Genomic DNA, 12,578 nt, shown 5'->3' on the forward strand with positions numbered 1-12,578 from the left:
ACTTTTGGTGCACGGGAAGGGATCTCAAAATCGGCAGCACGTGTCTGGAGGTGGAAAATGAACGACCAGAATAAAGAATCTGAAGTACACAACTCAGAGTCAGCGAATAAATCCCCCCTTTGGAATATTCCAGAACGAGTCCACTTTACTGCAAACCTGGGGCAGTGCGTCGGGGTTCAGCACAACTGGCTCTGGGTGGGTAAATCATCGTTAAGCTAACACAGTGGCAAAGACCTCATCCAAGAACAGTAATTCCTTTCCTGAGCTGAACTCCTTGCTGTTGCTTGGAGGGAGTTTATGAGGCAAATCAGATCATTGCTCGACACCTTTACAATCTGCTCTTTCTGGAATTTTCCTCTGTTCCACAATTGCTGCTTGGCCCCCTGGATTTTATTAGATCCCTTCTGATTTACACCCCTTTTGTTTTGAATCATGGAGATGATGATCTTTGGGGCCTATAAGAACCTGTAAGTAAAGACCCCCCTGTGTTCCTAATACTGCTGACCTCCAAAGAACTCTAAGACGGATGATACCCTGGCGAACCCCACCTGGGTAAAGAACGGAAACACAGCTTGGGGGTGACTGCTGGGGACTCTCCGAATCTAAGGCCGAGAAAGTCATAGGATGCAAACACATAAAGACCACACGGACCACAGTTCCTTCTTCCTTTCCCATTTGCATTCTCCATGGGTGATTATAAGAGGTGGGTTCCAGTGGTGTCTAACCAAGGGGTATTTTGTGTCTTATGGGTATTCGGTAGAATCTGCAAGAACTTTTCATTGTCATAACTGGAGAGAGAACAGAAGTCAAGGACGCTGCTCAGTATCTTCAGAACAATATAGTCTTCCAGAACAAGAATTCTCCCTGGCCAGGCGTGGTGGCAGATGCCTGTAATCCCACTAACTCGGGAGGCTGAGGCAGGAGGATGGCAAGTTCAAAACCAGCCTCAGCAACTTAGCGAGAACCTGTCTTAAAATAAAAAAAAATAAATAAATAAATTAAGAGGGCTGAGGATGTGACTCAGGGATGAAGTACCGCTGGGTTCAATTCCTGGTGCTCAAAGGAAAAAAAAAAATATCCCCCTTCATTGTGAATTGTGCCCCGGTTGAGAAACCCTGGGTTCATAATCCAAGATCATGATCCATGTGTTCTGTTTGAGGGGCTGGAAAGCCAGGGAGACCATCTCACAAGGAGCGAATGGAGTCTGAAAGAGGGGAGAAGCAAGAGGTGATGGGGCCTTCAAACCAAACCCTGGGCCTCAAGAATGGGAAGAACCACAGCCCCCTGGTTCTGATGCTGTGCGTTCAGTGCGGCCCGTCCATGTGCTTCTCCACGTGGTGCGTGAACACCCCTGACAGAGACAAGAATTCCCGCCATCTCCCCAGTACCTCATTTAACCCTGTCTGTTCTGAGCTAGCGCATGCCGGACACAGAGGAGCCGTCAAATAAATACTGGGGTGTTTGGACAAGAGCCCCTGAATGCCAGACCCAGGATCTGGGCCTCCTCTGCCTAACTTCTTTAACATGGTTACCCAATCTGCAAAATGGAGCTATCTTTGCGGAAGTGTTAAGTGAGCTAATACACTGTGGAGAGCAGAGCCGGGGATCTGGGGGAGCTCTACTGATGGAGCTCCGGATTGAGCGCTCCAGACCAACTCTTCCTCCCTGGGGATGGACTCGCACTGCCCACTCAGAATTCCCACTCTCCTCTTTCTCTGGCATCTCACAGGGAACACGTCTTGAATTTCTGAGCTGCCCTGTCTTCAATGCCTCCATTCCAGGTATCAGCGGAACTTCCATGCTGAATGGCTTAGGGACATGCTTGGGGTGGCCTCCTCTCTGTGACGACAGGGATGCAGGAAGCACGTTAGCCCCCAAAATAACACTCTAGTTACCAGTTGCTCAGCCCCGAACCCTTGAGTTACCTTCCTCCCCTCTTTCTTCGGCCATCCACGTTCACTATCTCGGGGTTTTTTCAGTGATACCTACTAACCCTCGAATGATGGTGGCGACTTATCTGCCTATTTACCACTATTATTCTGGTCCATCATCCGCCATCATCTCTCACCAGAACGATCGGGATCGTGTTTTATCTGCTCCTGTTCTTTCCCGGCTTTGGCCAGATTTTAAGAAAGTCAGAGAAATCGTGTCACTCTCCTGATCAGTACCATCCCGGTATTCCAACTTCCCTTCACTCCTAAAATGTGAAGAGGTCTTCATTATATCCTGCTAGCTCATCTTGCTCCACCTACATGGGCCTCATTGCTGTTTTTCTTGTTTTTCCTTTTTTATATTTTGGTACTGGGGATTGAACTCAGGGGCACTCAACCACTGAGCCACATCCCCAGCCCTATTTTGTATTTTATTTAGAGACAGGGTCTCACTGAGTTGCTCAGCACCTTGCCATTGCTGAGGCTGGCGTTGAACTCGAGATCCTCCTGCCTCAGCCTCCCGAGCCGCTGGCAATGACAGGCATGTGCCACCACACATGGCTCATTGTTTTTCTAAATGCCAGACACACATGGTTCAACCACAGGTCCTTTGCACATGCAGTTCCCTCTGCCCCACTGTCTTTACTCAGTATGCCCAACTCTCCCTTCTATAGTCCTCTCCTCAAAAGGCAATAAAGTCTTATTTTACTTCCAAATATACAACAGCAGCATCTGCTTTTTTCTATCTCTATTTTTTTTCCTAGTTCTTATCACATCCCAGCACGGTTTATATTTATGTACACTAAGATTGATGGTGCTAGGGACTTTATGTGTCTTCTTCATCATATCCCAAAAATGCAGGAAAAGGAAAGGCACTTTATAAGTCCTAAATACTTAGGAAGTGAGTATATGATACAGGAGTTCAATAATTATGATTAATATTACTATACCCACAAGTCGCTCTTGGGCCGCCTGCCTTTTGCACGTTCAAAGAATCCCAGAATAATATTCTCATGGCCAAGTGGATCTACCCAACATGACAACATCACCCCATTTTGTCCAGAAACAGCCAACACAGCCACTGGGAAAGAGTGGGTATGAAATTCCAGCACTTTTCCCCCTAGGATTTTCCCCCTTATTCTATAACACTGCTCTGAGCCATTGTTTGGAATGATTTTCAGTGTAAATTGAATTGTCAACATTTTTATGTACGTAAATACAAACTCTGGGCTCACACGACCATGCTTTCTTCCTGTTTCAGACAGATAATCCAAATAACCGGCCAAAATTCAGATGTTTTACCAACATAAGATCAGAACTGAGGCAAGCAAAGGCCATTCCCCTTAAGATGAATGTTAAATTTGTGATTTCTATGAGCCCAGGAATGAGAGTTTTATATCCAGATAATTAGGGAAAAAAGCAGACTTGATTCTGGATATGGTGAGATGATGATTTCATGGTGAAGCTGATATTAATGCTCTTAGACAATAGGTATCATGTGTTCATTGTTATTTTTTAAATAAAATGGAACCCAGCAAGATCTCTTGATTGCTTATTTTCAGGAGTCATCCTGCAGCTTTGACTTCAAGAGTGTTCTAGTTTATTCTAAAACTTAGAGAAGACTCTTCTTCTAGCCCCACCGTTGCCTGCAGATGGTTTGTGCAGACTCTTGGTCATAGGCTTCAACAGAAGCTCACCCTGGAGGTGAGGGAGCACGGATCCATGGCGGGCAGACCCACTGTGCATGGCCCAGAGCCCAGCTGATGTCTCAGTGCCGCTTTCCCTTTCTTGCCACCAAATCAATAAGTAAAATAAATATTATATTGTTCTATCTGTCCCTGTGAGGATGGAGGTGACCTTAGAAACATCCAGGGAAGGCAAAGGCAGCAAAAATAATGTATTTGACTAACTCCCCAACTTCTGGGCTCTGCCAGGCACTGACCAGCTAGAAAAATGTATTTTTCTAGGATGGATAGTGTATTAGTCAGGGTTCTCTAGAGGAACGGAATCCACAGGAAGTGTGATGATAAAAGGGGATTCATTAGATGGGCTTCCACGACCAGAAGCTGGATGGTCCACAGTGGCCTCTGCAGCTGGAGAGCTGGAAGAACCATCAGCTGCGCAGCCCAAGAGGAGGAAGCCCCAGAACAAGAGGGATCAGCAGTGCTACCTAGTCCCAGACCAAGGCTTCTGGAAACTCCCTGGAGAATCCCTGGCAGAGTCTGCTTTGGGAGTGAAGAAGCTGACTTGATTTCATGGCATTGCTCGAGGGGCACTATTAAGACAAGGACCTTACGCTTGGAAAGATGGATGACATGTCCTTTACTGTTGGTAAATGACAAGGTGACAAGAGAGAATCACTCTTGCTCAGCTACTTTATGGATTTTGGAACTCACTCCTTCATAACTATTTTGCATTTCTGTCATCCCTGATTAGACAGTTGGAAACAGTCTTCAAGGGTGGCAAGATTCTGAACGATATCAGAGCACAGAGTGACACAGACTGACTTGTGCTTTTTTGTAGCTTCTCATCTTAGATCATAGTACTGGATGATAATTTTCCATATGGTTAAAAAAGAAGCACCATAAAAAAACCTGAGTCATGCGTGCATGCCTGTGGCAATATTATCTTATCTCAAGGGTGCACGGAAAGTCTCTGTAACTCTTCATCAATTCAGGTCGCATGATGCCACAACACTAATAATATTGAGTCATGTATCCATGACTCCGGCATAGTTTCTGTTTATACTTGTGTGTCTTGAGGTTGCACAAAAATGCAGATTTTGACAGCAAGGTGTTGTGGGTTCTTCAAAGTCTCACGAATAAGATTTGGTTTGACCTTCTAAAATAGCTGCATGCATTTCATTTCATACTTGAACATCAGTCTTATCTATTTTCAAACTTCTCCATCCCATGGGGGAAGGCAGTCAACCCGAACAGAGTCAGTAGTGATGAGCTGAGGGTCCGGGAGCCTCAGCTAGCCTGGACTGGAACCTTCCTCCGCAGTCTATCAGCTTTGTGACCCTGGACCAGTTACTCACCTGTCTCCGCCACAATGTGCTGAATCTGGAAGGTGATCATCGTGTATGTCTCATAGGTTGTTGTGAGAATTTGAGAACTGAATGAAGGTACTTAGACCTGTGCTCTGCAACTTCTCTTCTGTCAGTATTAAGCGTTTGTGACACAGTGTGATATCGGAAGGTACCAAAGGAAATATTTCATGGAGGTTTTCCCTCTGCCTACTTCAGGTTCCAATTGAGAATCAAGACCCAATTTACCATGTCATCTGGGATTTGAAAACGCAAACCCAAGGGGATGCGTATCCTTGGATGGGTTGGGTCTCTGGCAACAGGCTCATTCGCTGACCAGTCCAGACTCTGATGAAGGAGAAATGGTCATTTTCTCCTTGATCTTCACCATTGCAAAGAGCTACTGTGATTCATCACTATCTAGAATTTGCTTCCAATTAATGGGGTAAGTCTCTCTTTCAATAGTTAATATAAGGTAGATAAGAGAAGGGTTGGAATTTCCTTCTTAACAGAGTCCAATAACAGGAGCAAAATAATAACATTAGCTTTCTTTTTTTTTTTTTTTAAAAGAGGTATGGCTATTGCATAATTAATGTTCATCAGCTTGTTTAACATCTACCACAGCAATAAATATGAGTATCAGTTAGTGTCTCTCTTCTGCAGATGAGGAAACTGAGTCTCATCTGTTAAATAAAATGCCCCTTCTCCTGAAGTCTGTCTGTCATAGCACCAGATCACAACCCATATGAACACTGTGTCCAGGGAAATTCTTCATCTCCTCGAGGACATACTTGTTGAGTTTGTTCTGAAGAAACCATTAGGATGTTGGACTGTTTGGATAGAGTAGATGATTGGGAAGAATTTTCGCCGTCCTTCTGAGTGGATGAAGGTCTGTCATTAACTCCAAGACTGGACATGTCTCCTTTACCCCCGAGAGACCAAATAAATGCTGTGACCCACAGGATCCCCACTTTACCTCCGAAATGCGGTGGTGGACCACAGAGAAGAACCACACCTTGACCCTCTCGGACAGAGACTGTGCTTCTTGTTTTGGTTTCAAAGTCTTCGATATCTTAGAAAACAAAGAAAATTAAATTTAGAATTAGTTACACTGCAGGAGAATATATGCTAAAGGAGAAATCTGTACCTTCTTTGTATTATGAAGGGTAATTATTATGGTTTAACACTGAGGTGTCCCCAGTGATCATGTGTGAGACAATGCAAGAATTTGCAAAGGTAAATTATTAGATTAGAGGAGGTGTAACTTGATCAGTGGATTAATCCACTGCACTGATATGAATTCACTGGGTGGTAATTCTAGGTAGGCAGAGTATGGCTGGAGGAGGTAGGTCACTGGGGGTGAGTTTTGGAGGTTTATGTTTTGTTTCGAGTGAGCAGAGTTTTCTCTCTGCTTCCATATGGCCATGTCCTGAGCTTCTTTATCCCTCTGAAACCTTCCGCCATGATGTTCTGCCTCACTTGGGCCCCTTGCAATGGAAGTCGCCATCTATGGACTGATAACTCTGAAACCATGAGCCCCAAATAAACTTTTTCTCCTCTGCATTGTTCTTGCCAGGTCTTTTGGTCATAGCCAGGAGAAAAATGACTAAAACAGTAACAGATACTTGTACTAAATCTTCTGACTGATTTAGTTGATGATCAATTGATTTGCAGTGAACACCTATTCTCAAAATCTTTGTTTTTACTGAAAGTACGTAAAGTGTATGATAGGCATCTGTTACCATTACTCACTTCCTGTTTTCTTCCATGTTCCCAGGAAACCTGTGGCCCAGGAGGACATCTGTTAAGGCCAGCATATACTCCCTCTTCCTGTCCACGGAAAGTGTGATTTAAGAAGTAAGCAGGGAGTGGGCTGGAGCCTTGTGACATCTTGAATTAATGGTTGCCATTTTGACAGGTAGGTGGAGTCTGTGAGAATCTAGGATGCCTTGGTGTAAGGGAAAGATCCCCAAGTTCCAGAACCAGTGAGACCAAAACCCTACTGTCTACATTCTCCTGATCTCATCCTTCACAAAGATACTTCACAGGCTAATTTGGAATGTTGTGACTTCCAACCCTGAAGAATTCTGCCACCTTGATGAGCTCTCCATTTGAATATGGATATTTCAACATTCTTGGAAAATGGTCACCAGTCTCCAAGAAAGGGTACATTGTTTACCTTCTTTGAGCCTCAGTTGCTTTACCTGTAAAATCTCTCATCCCTTCACTCATTCAGTGAATGAAGCAGCTACTAAAATACCAGCGTGTTATGAAGGGCAGGAGGTACATTTGAAATTACAGCAGGCACGTGCTGTGGTCTTACTGAATGTCAGAAGGCTGGTTATTAAGACAAACACATAGTTTAAAAATCTGAGGTGGAGATGGCTAATTGTCTACCAAGATCTATTTTCCCTTCTTCCAAAGAAGTAGTCTTTTAAACAAGAGGCTGCCCAAAGGACACAGCTATGAGATTCTATAGAGGCATACGGCAAGCAGAAACAATGAACAAAACCTCCATTATCTGACGGCAGTGCTACAATCTTTGACATTTCCCCACCCCCTCGCCTTTACCGCCACCTCAAATGGCAATGACATGGGAGTTCCTGGAGACCAATCCTTGGATGTGAAAGAGCCTCCATCAGCCTTGGTACTTAAGTGACTGCACACAGCAGAATCACAGTTGGTTGGAAATACACTCCAATCCATTGTATCAGACGTAAGGAAACTTCTCTCCCTTGTTGCATCAGCTTAATCTTTTACTGTAAGTAAGGTGTATGGTAAAGAAAGAAGAGCTGAGCACGAGAAAGAGATCCAGGCAATGGTAACATGGGGCCGGTTAAACATTCCTTCCATGAGGCAAAACCAAGACTACGATTCCAGAGGAATCCATGGTGGTAAAATGAAACCAGATTCATGGTACAGAGTGGGCAAGGCTTCAAAGAGATTGCAATAGTAAGCAAGCATGTTAGGCTACTATTATAAATGATAATTATTTTTTAAATGCAAAGGGAATACCTGTATTTTTAAATCTAAATGGATTGACTTAATGTCATATGAAAAAAATAGTTGGTGGATATCGCTATGACATTATCCCACTTCTAAAGAAGAAAGATTAAAGACTAAATATGAGCATCTCTTGAAACTGGCATGGTAAGAGTCAAGTTACAGAATGGATATTTACCAATTATTCACATTGCTTATCTTATCTTTTTTGGTTTGATTTTTTTAATTTAAATTTGTTTTAATTAGTTAGACCTGACAGTAGAATGCACTTTGATACATCATATATAATGAGGTATAACTTCTCGTTCTTCTGGTTGTACATGATGTAGAATCTCACCAGTTGTATAGTTGTATATGAACATGGGGTAAAAACAAGAACTAAATGATGGCTTTTGCTGGTAAACAGATGGAGCTGGAGAATATCATGCTAAGTGAAATAAGCCAATCCTAAAAAACCAAAGGCCGAATGTTTTCTCTGATATGCAGAAGCTAATTCACAATAAAGTCAGAGGGCCACACTCCCCACCCCCACCCCCACCAATCACGCTTCCTGTGTTAATCAGAAGTCATTATAACCCACTGCTACTTTCATATATTCTACATTCCCTTCCTCTTAAATGCCATCCATTTGTGACATAATTTTTCTGTCCCTTCTGTGATGACAATGGGCTTTCTATTAGCTGACATGAAAAGAAATCAACTCTGCTCACAAGTCACACAAGTCCTGTTAGCTATCAAAACACGGCCGTTTCAAAATGCTGCCAGTTCATGGGTTTCAATTAATAATTCAGATTTTAAAACTGTTTAACTGCACCGAGATCACAGGCAAGATATAATTTTGCCTTATTCAAACGAGGTGCCCTCTCCCTTGAATATGCTTTGAACGAGATCTGTTTTGTGGATTCTGTCTGCGTTTCAAATACCTTTCTGCCGGCTACAAATAGGTTTTAATTCAGAAACTTTGGGAGCAAGATCCACTGTATCTGGGAGTCATATGAACACCCCATGAATATTTTCTTTGACATTTCACACCTTTAGATGTAATCTTCCACCAAGAGAGGACAGAGGACTGCTTTCTATTTTACCTTATCCACTTTTGCTTAAGAGAAGACAGCTTAGTGTGGGATCCTTTGCTGAGATGATCTCACATTCCAGAATATCTGGAGATGTTCCCATGAACCACAGAGGTGACCTGCCCGGGCTGTCCTTGGGTTCACACGCACCTCCCTAAGCACCGGATGCTGTGAAACACCCTGGTGGCTGAGGTCGCTCTCATTAAGCCATTCTGAGGACCAGAGCTTATCAGGTCCTGCGGTTTTATTGCTGGTGTTGGAGGAAGCATTTGGCAGGAACCAGAGGGAAGATGCAGCCACCAACAAGGCCCCGTTCCAAAGGCCAGCAGGAACTGCCTGAGAATGGCCCGCAAAATGAACTTCAAAGAATTACGGGACCATATGCTCTTTCCGAAAGCAACCAAGGTGCAGAGCAGGGACGGAGGCCAGTAAAATGTACTTAAAATCCAGACCAGGCAACGTTAAGTACTGCAAGCTCTGAGCTCAGGGAGAGTACGACTTTGCAGCCGTCACAGGCAGGAACGAATCTCAGCTTAATTAAAGCAAGAAAACTGTGGACTTGCTGCCAAGGCCCGAGGAGCACATTCGGAGGATGTGTTTGGCAGTACCAACCCCTGGCACAGAAGGAGACCAGCCGTTTGCCAAGTCTCCCAAGCTCGGGGGAAGGCAATGGGTACCTGGAGTCCACTGGCTGGGTCTAAGAGGACGCCACCTGAAAATCTGGAGAGGGAGCACATGCTTACTCACCAGGAAAATGTATATGCTGGACACGGCACAGAGGACGGGCGGTCAGTGAAAGTCTAAAGGACAACAATAATCGTCTCTTTCCCCAGGTACTGTGTATGAAATTCTTCAGTAACATTTTCTGTCATTCTTTTTTCCTTTATTTCATATATCCAGAGTAGCTGTTGTGCGCCAGGCACTCTGAGAAGGGCTTTCATTGAAAGCCACCTGAAACAGGTACCGCTGCTGCATTCACTAAGCAGAGGGGGAAACTGAGGCTCGCGGGCTGCACCCTGCCAAAGCCCCAGTGTCAAGACAGGACTGAAAAACAAATCTGGCCCAAAGCTCACACTCTCAAGCATCCCATTGTTCCTTCTTCCTGGAGCCAGCTGGGGCTGACCCTTAAAACATACTGAATGGACATCCAAGGCCACTCCAGGTTCAGACGAAAGGCAAACAGAATCCTAATGGCCTTTCCAGAGCTGTGTCAACTCCTGGAGGGGAGGGGTCTGCAGTCCTTTCAGGGTTGGCCACAGCTCCACTGCTGGGATCTCCACTCCCCTGAGTCCTGGTTGGGTCCCGTCTGCTTGTGTCTGGAATCATCATCTCCTCGCGTCAATGTCAGCGTGCAGCTCACTTAGCCTGACGAACATCTAGACCCTGACAGACGGTGAAGCACGCCCATTGGCACGTGCTCTTCCTGATGTCATGGGCTGCAGCTCAACATGGTGTTGGAGTCAGCTTCATCAATCTTGTGGCCCAAAGGCCTGAGAAGAACCATTAGAGGAGAAAAGGTTTCTTTGGGTCCATGGTTTCAGAGGTCTCAGTCCATGGTTGGCCAACTCCATGGCTCTGGGCCCCAGGTGAGGCAGAACATCATGGCGGAAGGGCATGGAAGAGGAAGCAGCTCAGGACATGGCGGCCAGGAAACTCTCCTCACCAGAGGCCAAATATAAACCCCAAGGGCACGCACCTAAGACCTACTTCTTCCACTCACATCCTACCTGCCTACAGTTACAACTGCGTGAATCCACATTAGTGGATTTATCTACCCATTAGGTTAAAGTTTTCATAATTAATGATTTCACCTCTGAACCTCTTACATTGCCTCACAGATGAGTTTTAGGGGAATGTTATAGTGTGGATATGAGGTGTCCCCCAAAAGCTGACATGGGAGGCAATGCAGGAAGGTTCAGAAGAGAAATGATTGGGTTGTGAGAGTCTTAACCCAATCAGTGGGATTGATCCCTGATGGGATTAACTGAAGTGGTAGGTGTGGCTGGAGGAGGTGGGAATGGGGCGTGGCTTTGGGTATATATTTGTATCTGGAGAGTGGAGTCTCTCTCTCTCTGCTTCCTGATGACATGAGCTGCTTACCTCTGCCACACTCTTCCGCCACGTTGTTCAGCCTCACCTGGAGCCCTGAGGAATGGAGCCGGCCTTCTAGGGACTAAGACTCTGCAACCGTGAGCCCTCAAATAAACCTTTCCTGCTCTACAGTTGTGATGGTCAAGTCATTTAGTCACAGCAGCGAAAGAGCTGACTAAAACAAGGGACATCTCACATCTAAAACATAACATATTTAAATTAATATCAGACATATAATTCCTAAAAGTCCACTTAGCCACTCCTCTCTGTGGCTGGAGCCCACTCTCCTCTTCCCCAGCCTCCCCACTACCATCCTCTCATTCCGGAGCAAGGGGAAACTCCAAATCCTACCTTTTCTCTCTGCAAAGCAGCTCAGTTACCTGTGGCTCCTGCCATTAGTCAGAAATGAACTGACCTGCCCTACTCCACACAGGTTACAAGTCAAGGAAATAAAATTTCATTCCAAATACAAATGCTGTAGAATGTGCTTGTGCTTAAATGCTAAACTCTCCTGTTCCTTGGGCTGGAGCTTCAACCAGACCCAGAACCTGTCATCTGCCACACGTCAGAGACCTTGCTCAGCTTCTCCCTTCTGGTCCCTCTGAAGCCATTTCTATTATTTGTCACTTTGAAGACCTCAGATCTGGTTTTATTTCCCCTGCTTCCGGCTTTCCAGCCATCAAACACCACTTTTCCCCTTGGAGACTCCTTCGGAAGAAGCATCAGGGTTGAAAGCTTGCACGGGGGTAAACGGGACTCCAGAGCATGGCTCACCTTCTTGACCGGTTCCCCTGCTGGAAACGCGTGCTTTGTTTTGGCCTACGGCAAAAACATTCTGCTGGGTAAGCAAACGTGGATGGCTCACCCAGCAGAAGTGAAATGGTGAAAGACACCGAGATAAGTTCCCTAGTTTTGCATCAGGCCTACAAAACTTACAAATGCAGTGTATGTGATTGTTGGAATTAAAAGACTCCAAGAATCTCCAGCCAGGACCCATATTGACCAAATTGTATTGCCAATCACGTGCATGTGGGAATGCAAAAGAAAACTATTTGTTATGGTTAGGAGGTGAGGTGTCCCCCAAAAGCTCACGTGTGAGACCATGCAGGAAGGTTCAGGGGAGAAATGACTGAGTTGTGAGAGACTTAACCCAGTCAGTGAATTGATCCCCTGACAGGGATTAGCTGAGGGTCACTGGAAGCAAGTGGGGTATGGCTGGAGGAGGTGGGAATCAGGGCATGGCTTTGGGGTGTATATATTTGTATCTGGCAAGTGGAGTCTCTCTCTCTGCTTCCTGATGATGTGAGCTGCTTCCCTCTGCCATGCTCATCCGCCATGATCTTCTGCCTCACCTGGAGCCCAAGGAATGGAGCTGGCCTTCTATGGACTAAGACCTCTGCAACCGTGAGCCCTCCACTAAACCTTTCTTCCTCTATAATTGTGCTGGTCAGA

At 45.2% G+C, this 12,578-nt stretch overlaps 1 protein-coding gene across 3 annotated transcripts in view; it reads right to left on the reverse strand.

Annotated features, from left to right (window-relative positions):
* The window catches only part of LOC306650300 (contactin-6), a 299,252-nt gene that overhangs the window by 113,966 nt on the left and 172,708 nt on the right, over window positions 1–12,578 (reverse strand). For all 3 annotated transcript variants that reach the window (XM_079122186.1, XM_079122184.1, XM_079122185.1), the window contains exon 5: window positions 5,936–6,031. In XM_079122186.1, coding sequence (XP_078978312.1) covers window positions 5,936–6,031 — 96 coding nt within the window. The remainder of the gene's footprint in view (window positions 1–5,935; window positions 6,032–12,578) is intronic.

Source organism: Sciurus vulgaris (assembly GCF_902686455.1).
Source record: "Sciurus vulgaris genome assembly, chromosome: 19".
Classification (NCBI taxonomy): domain Eukaryota; kingdom Metazoa; phylum Chordata; class Mammalia; order Rodentia; family Sciuridae; genus Sciurus; species Sciurus vulgaris.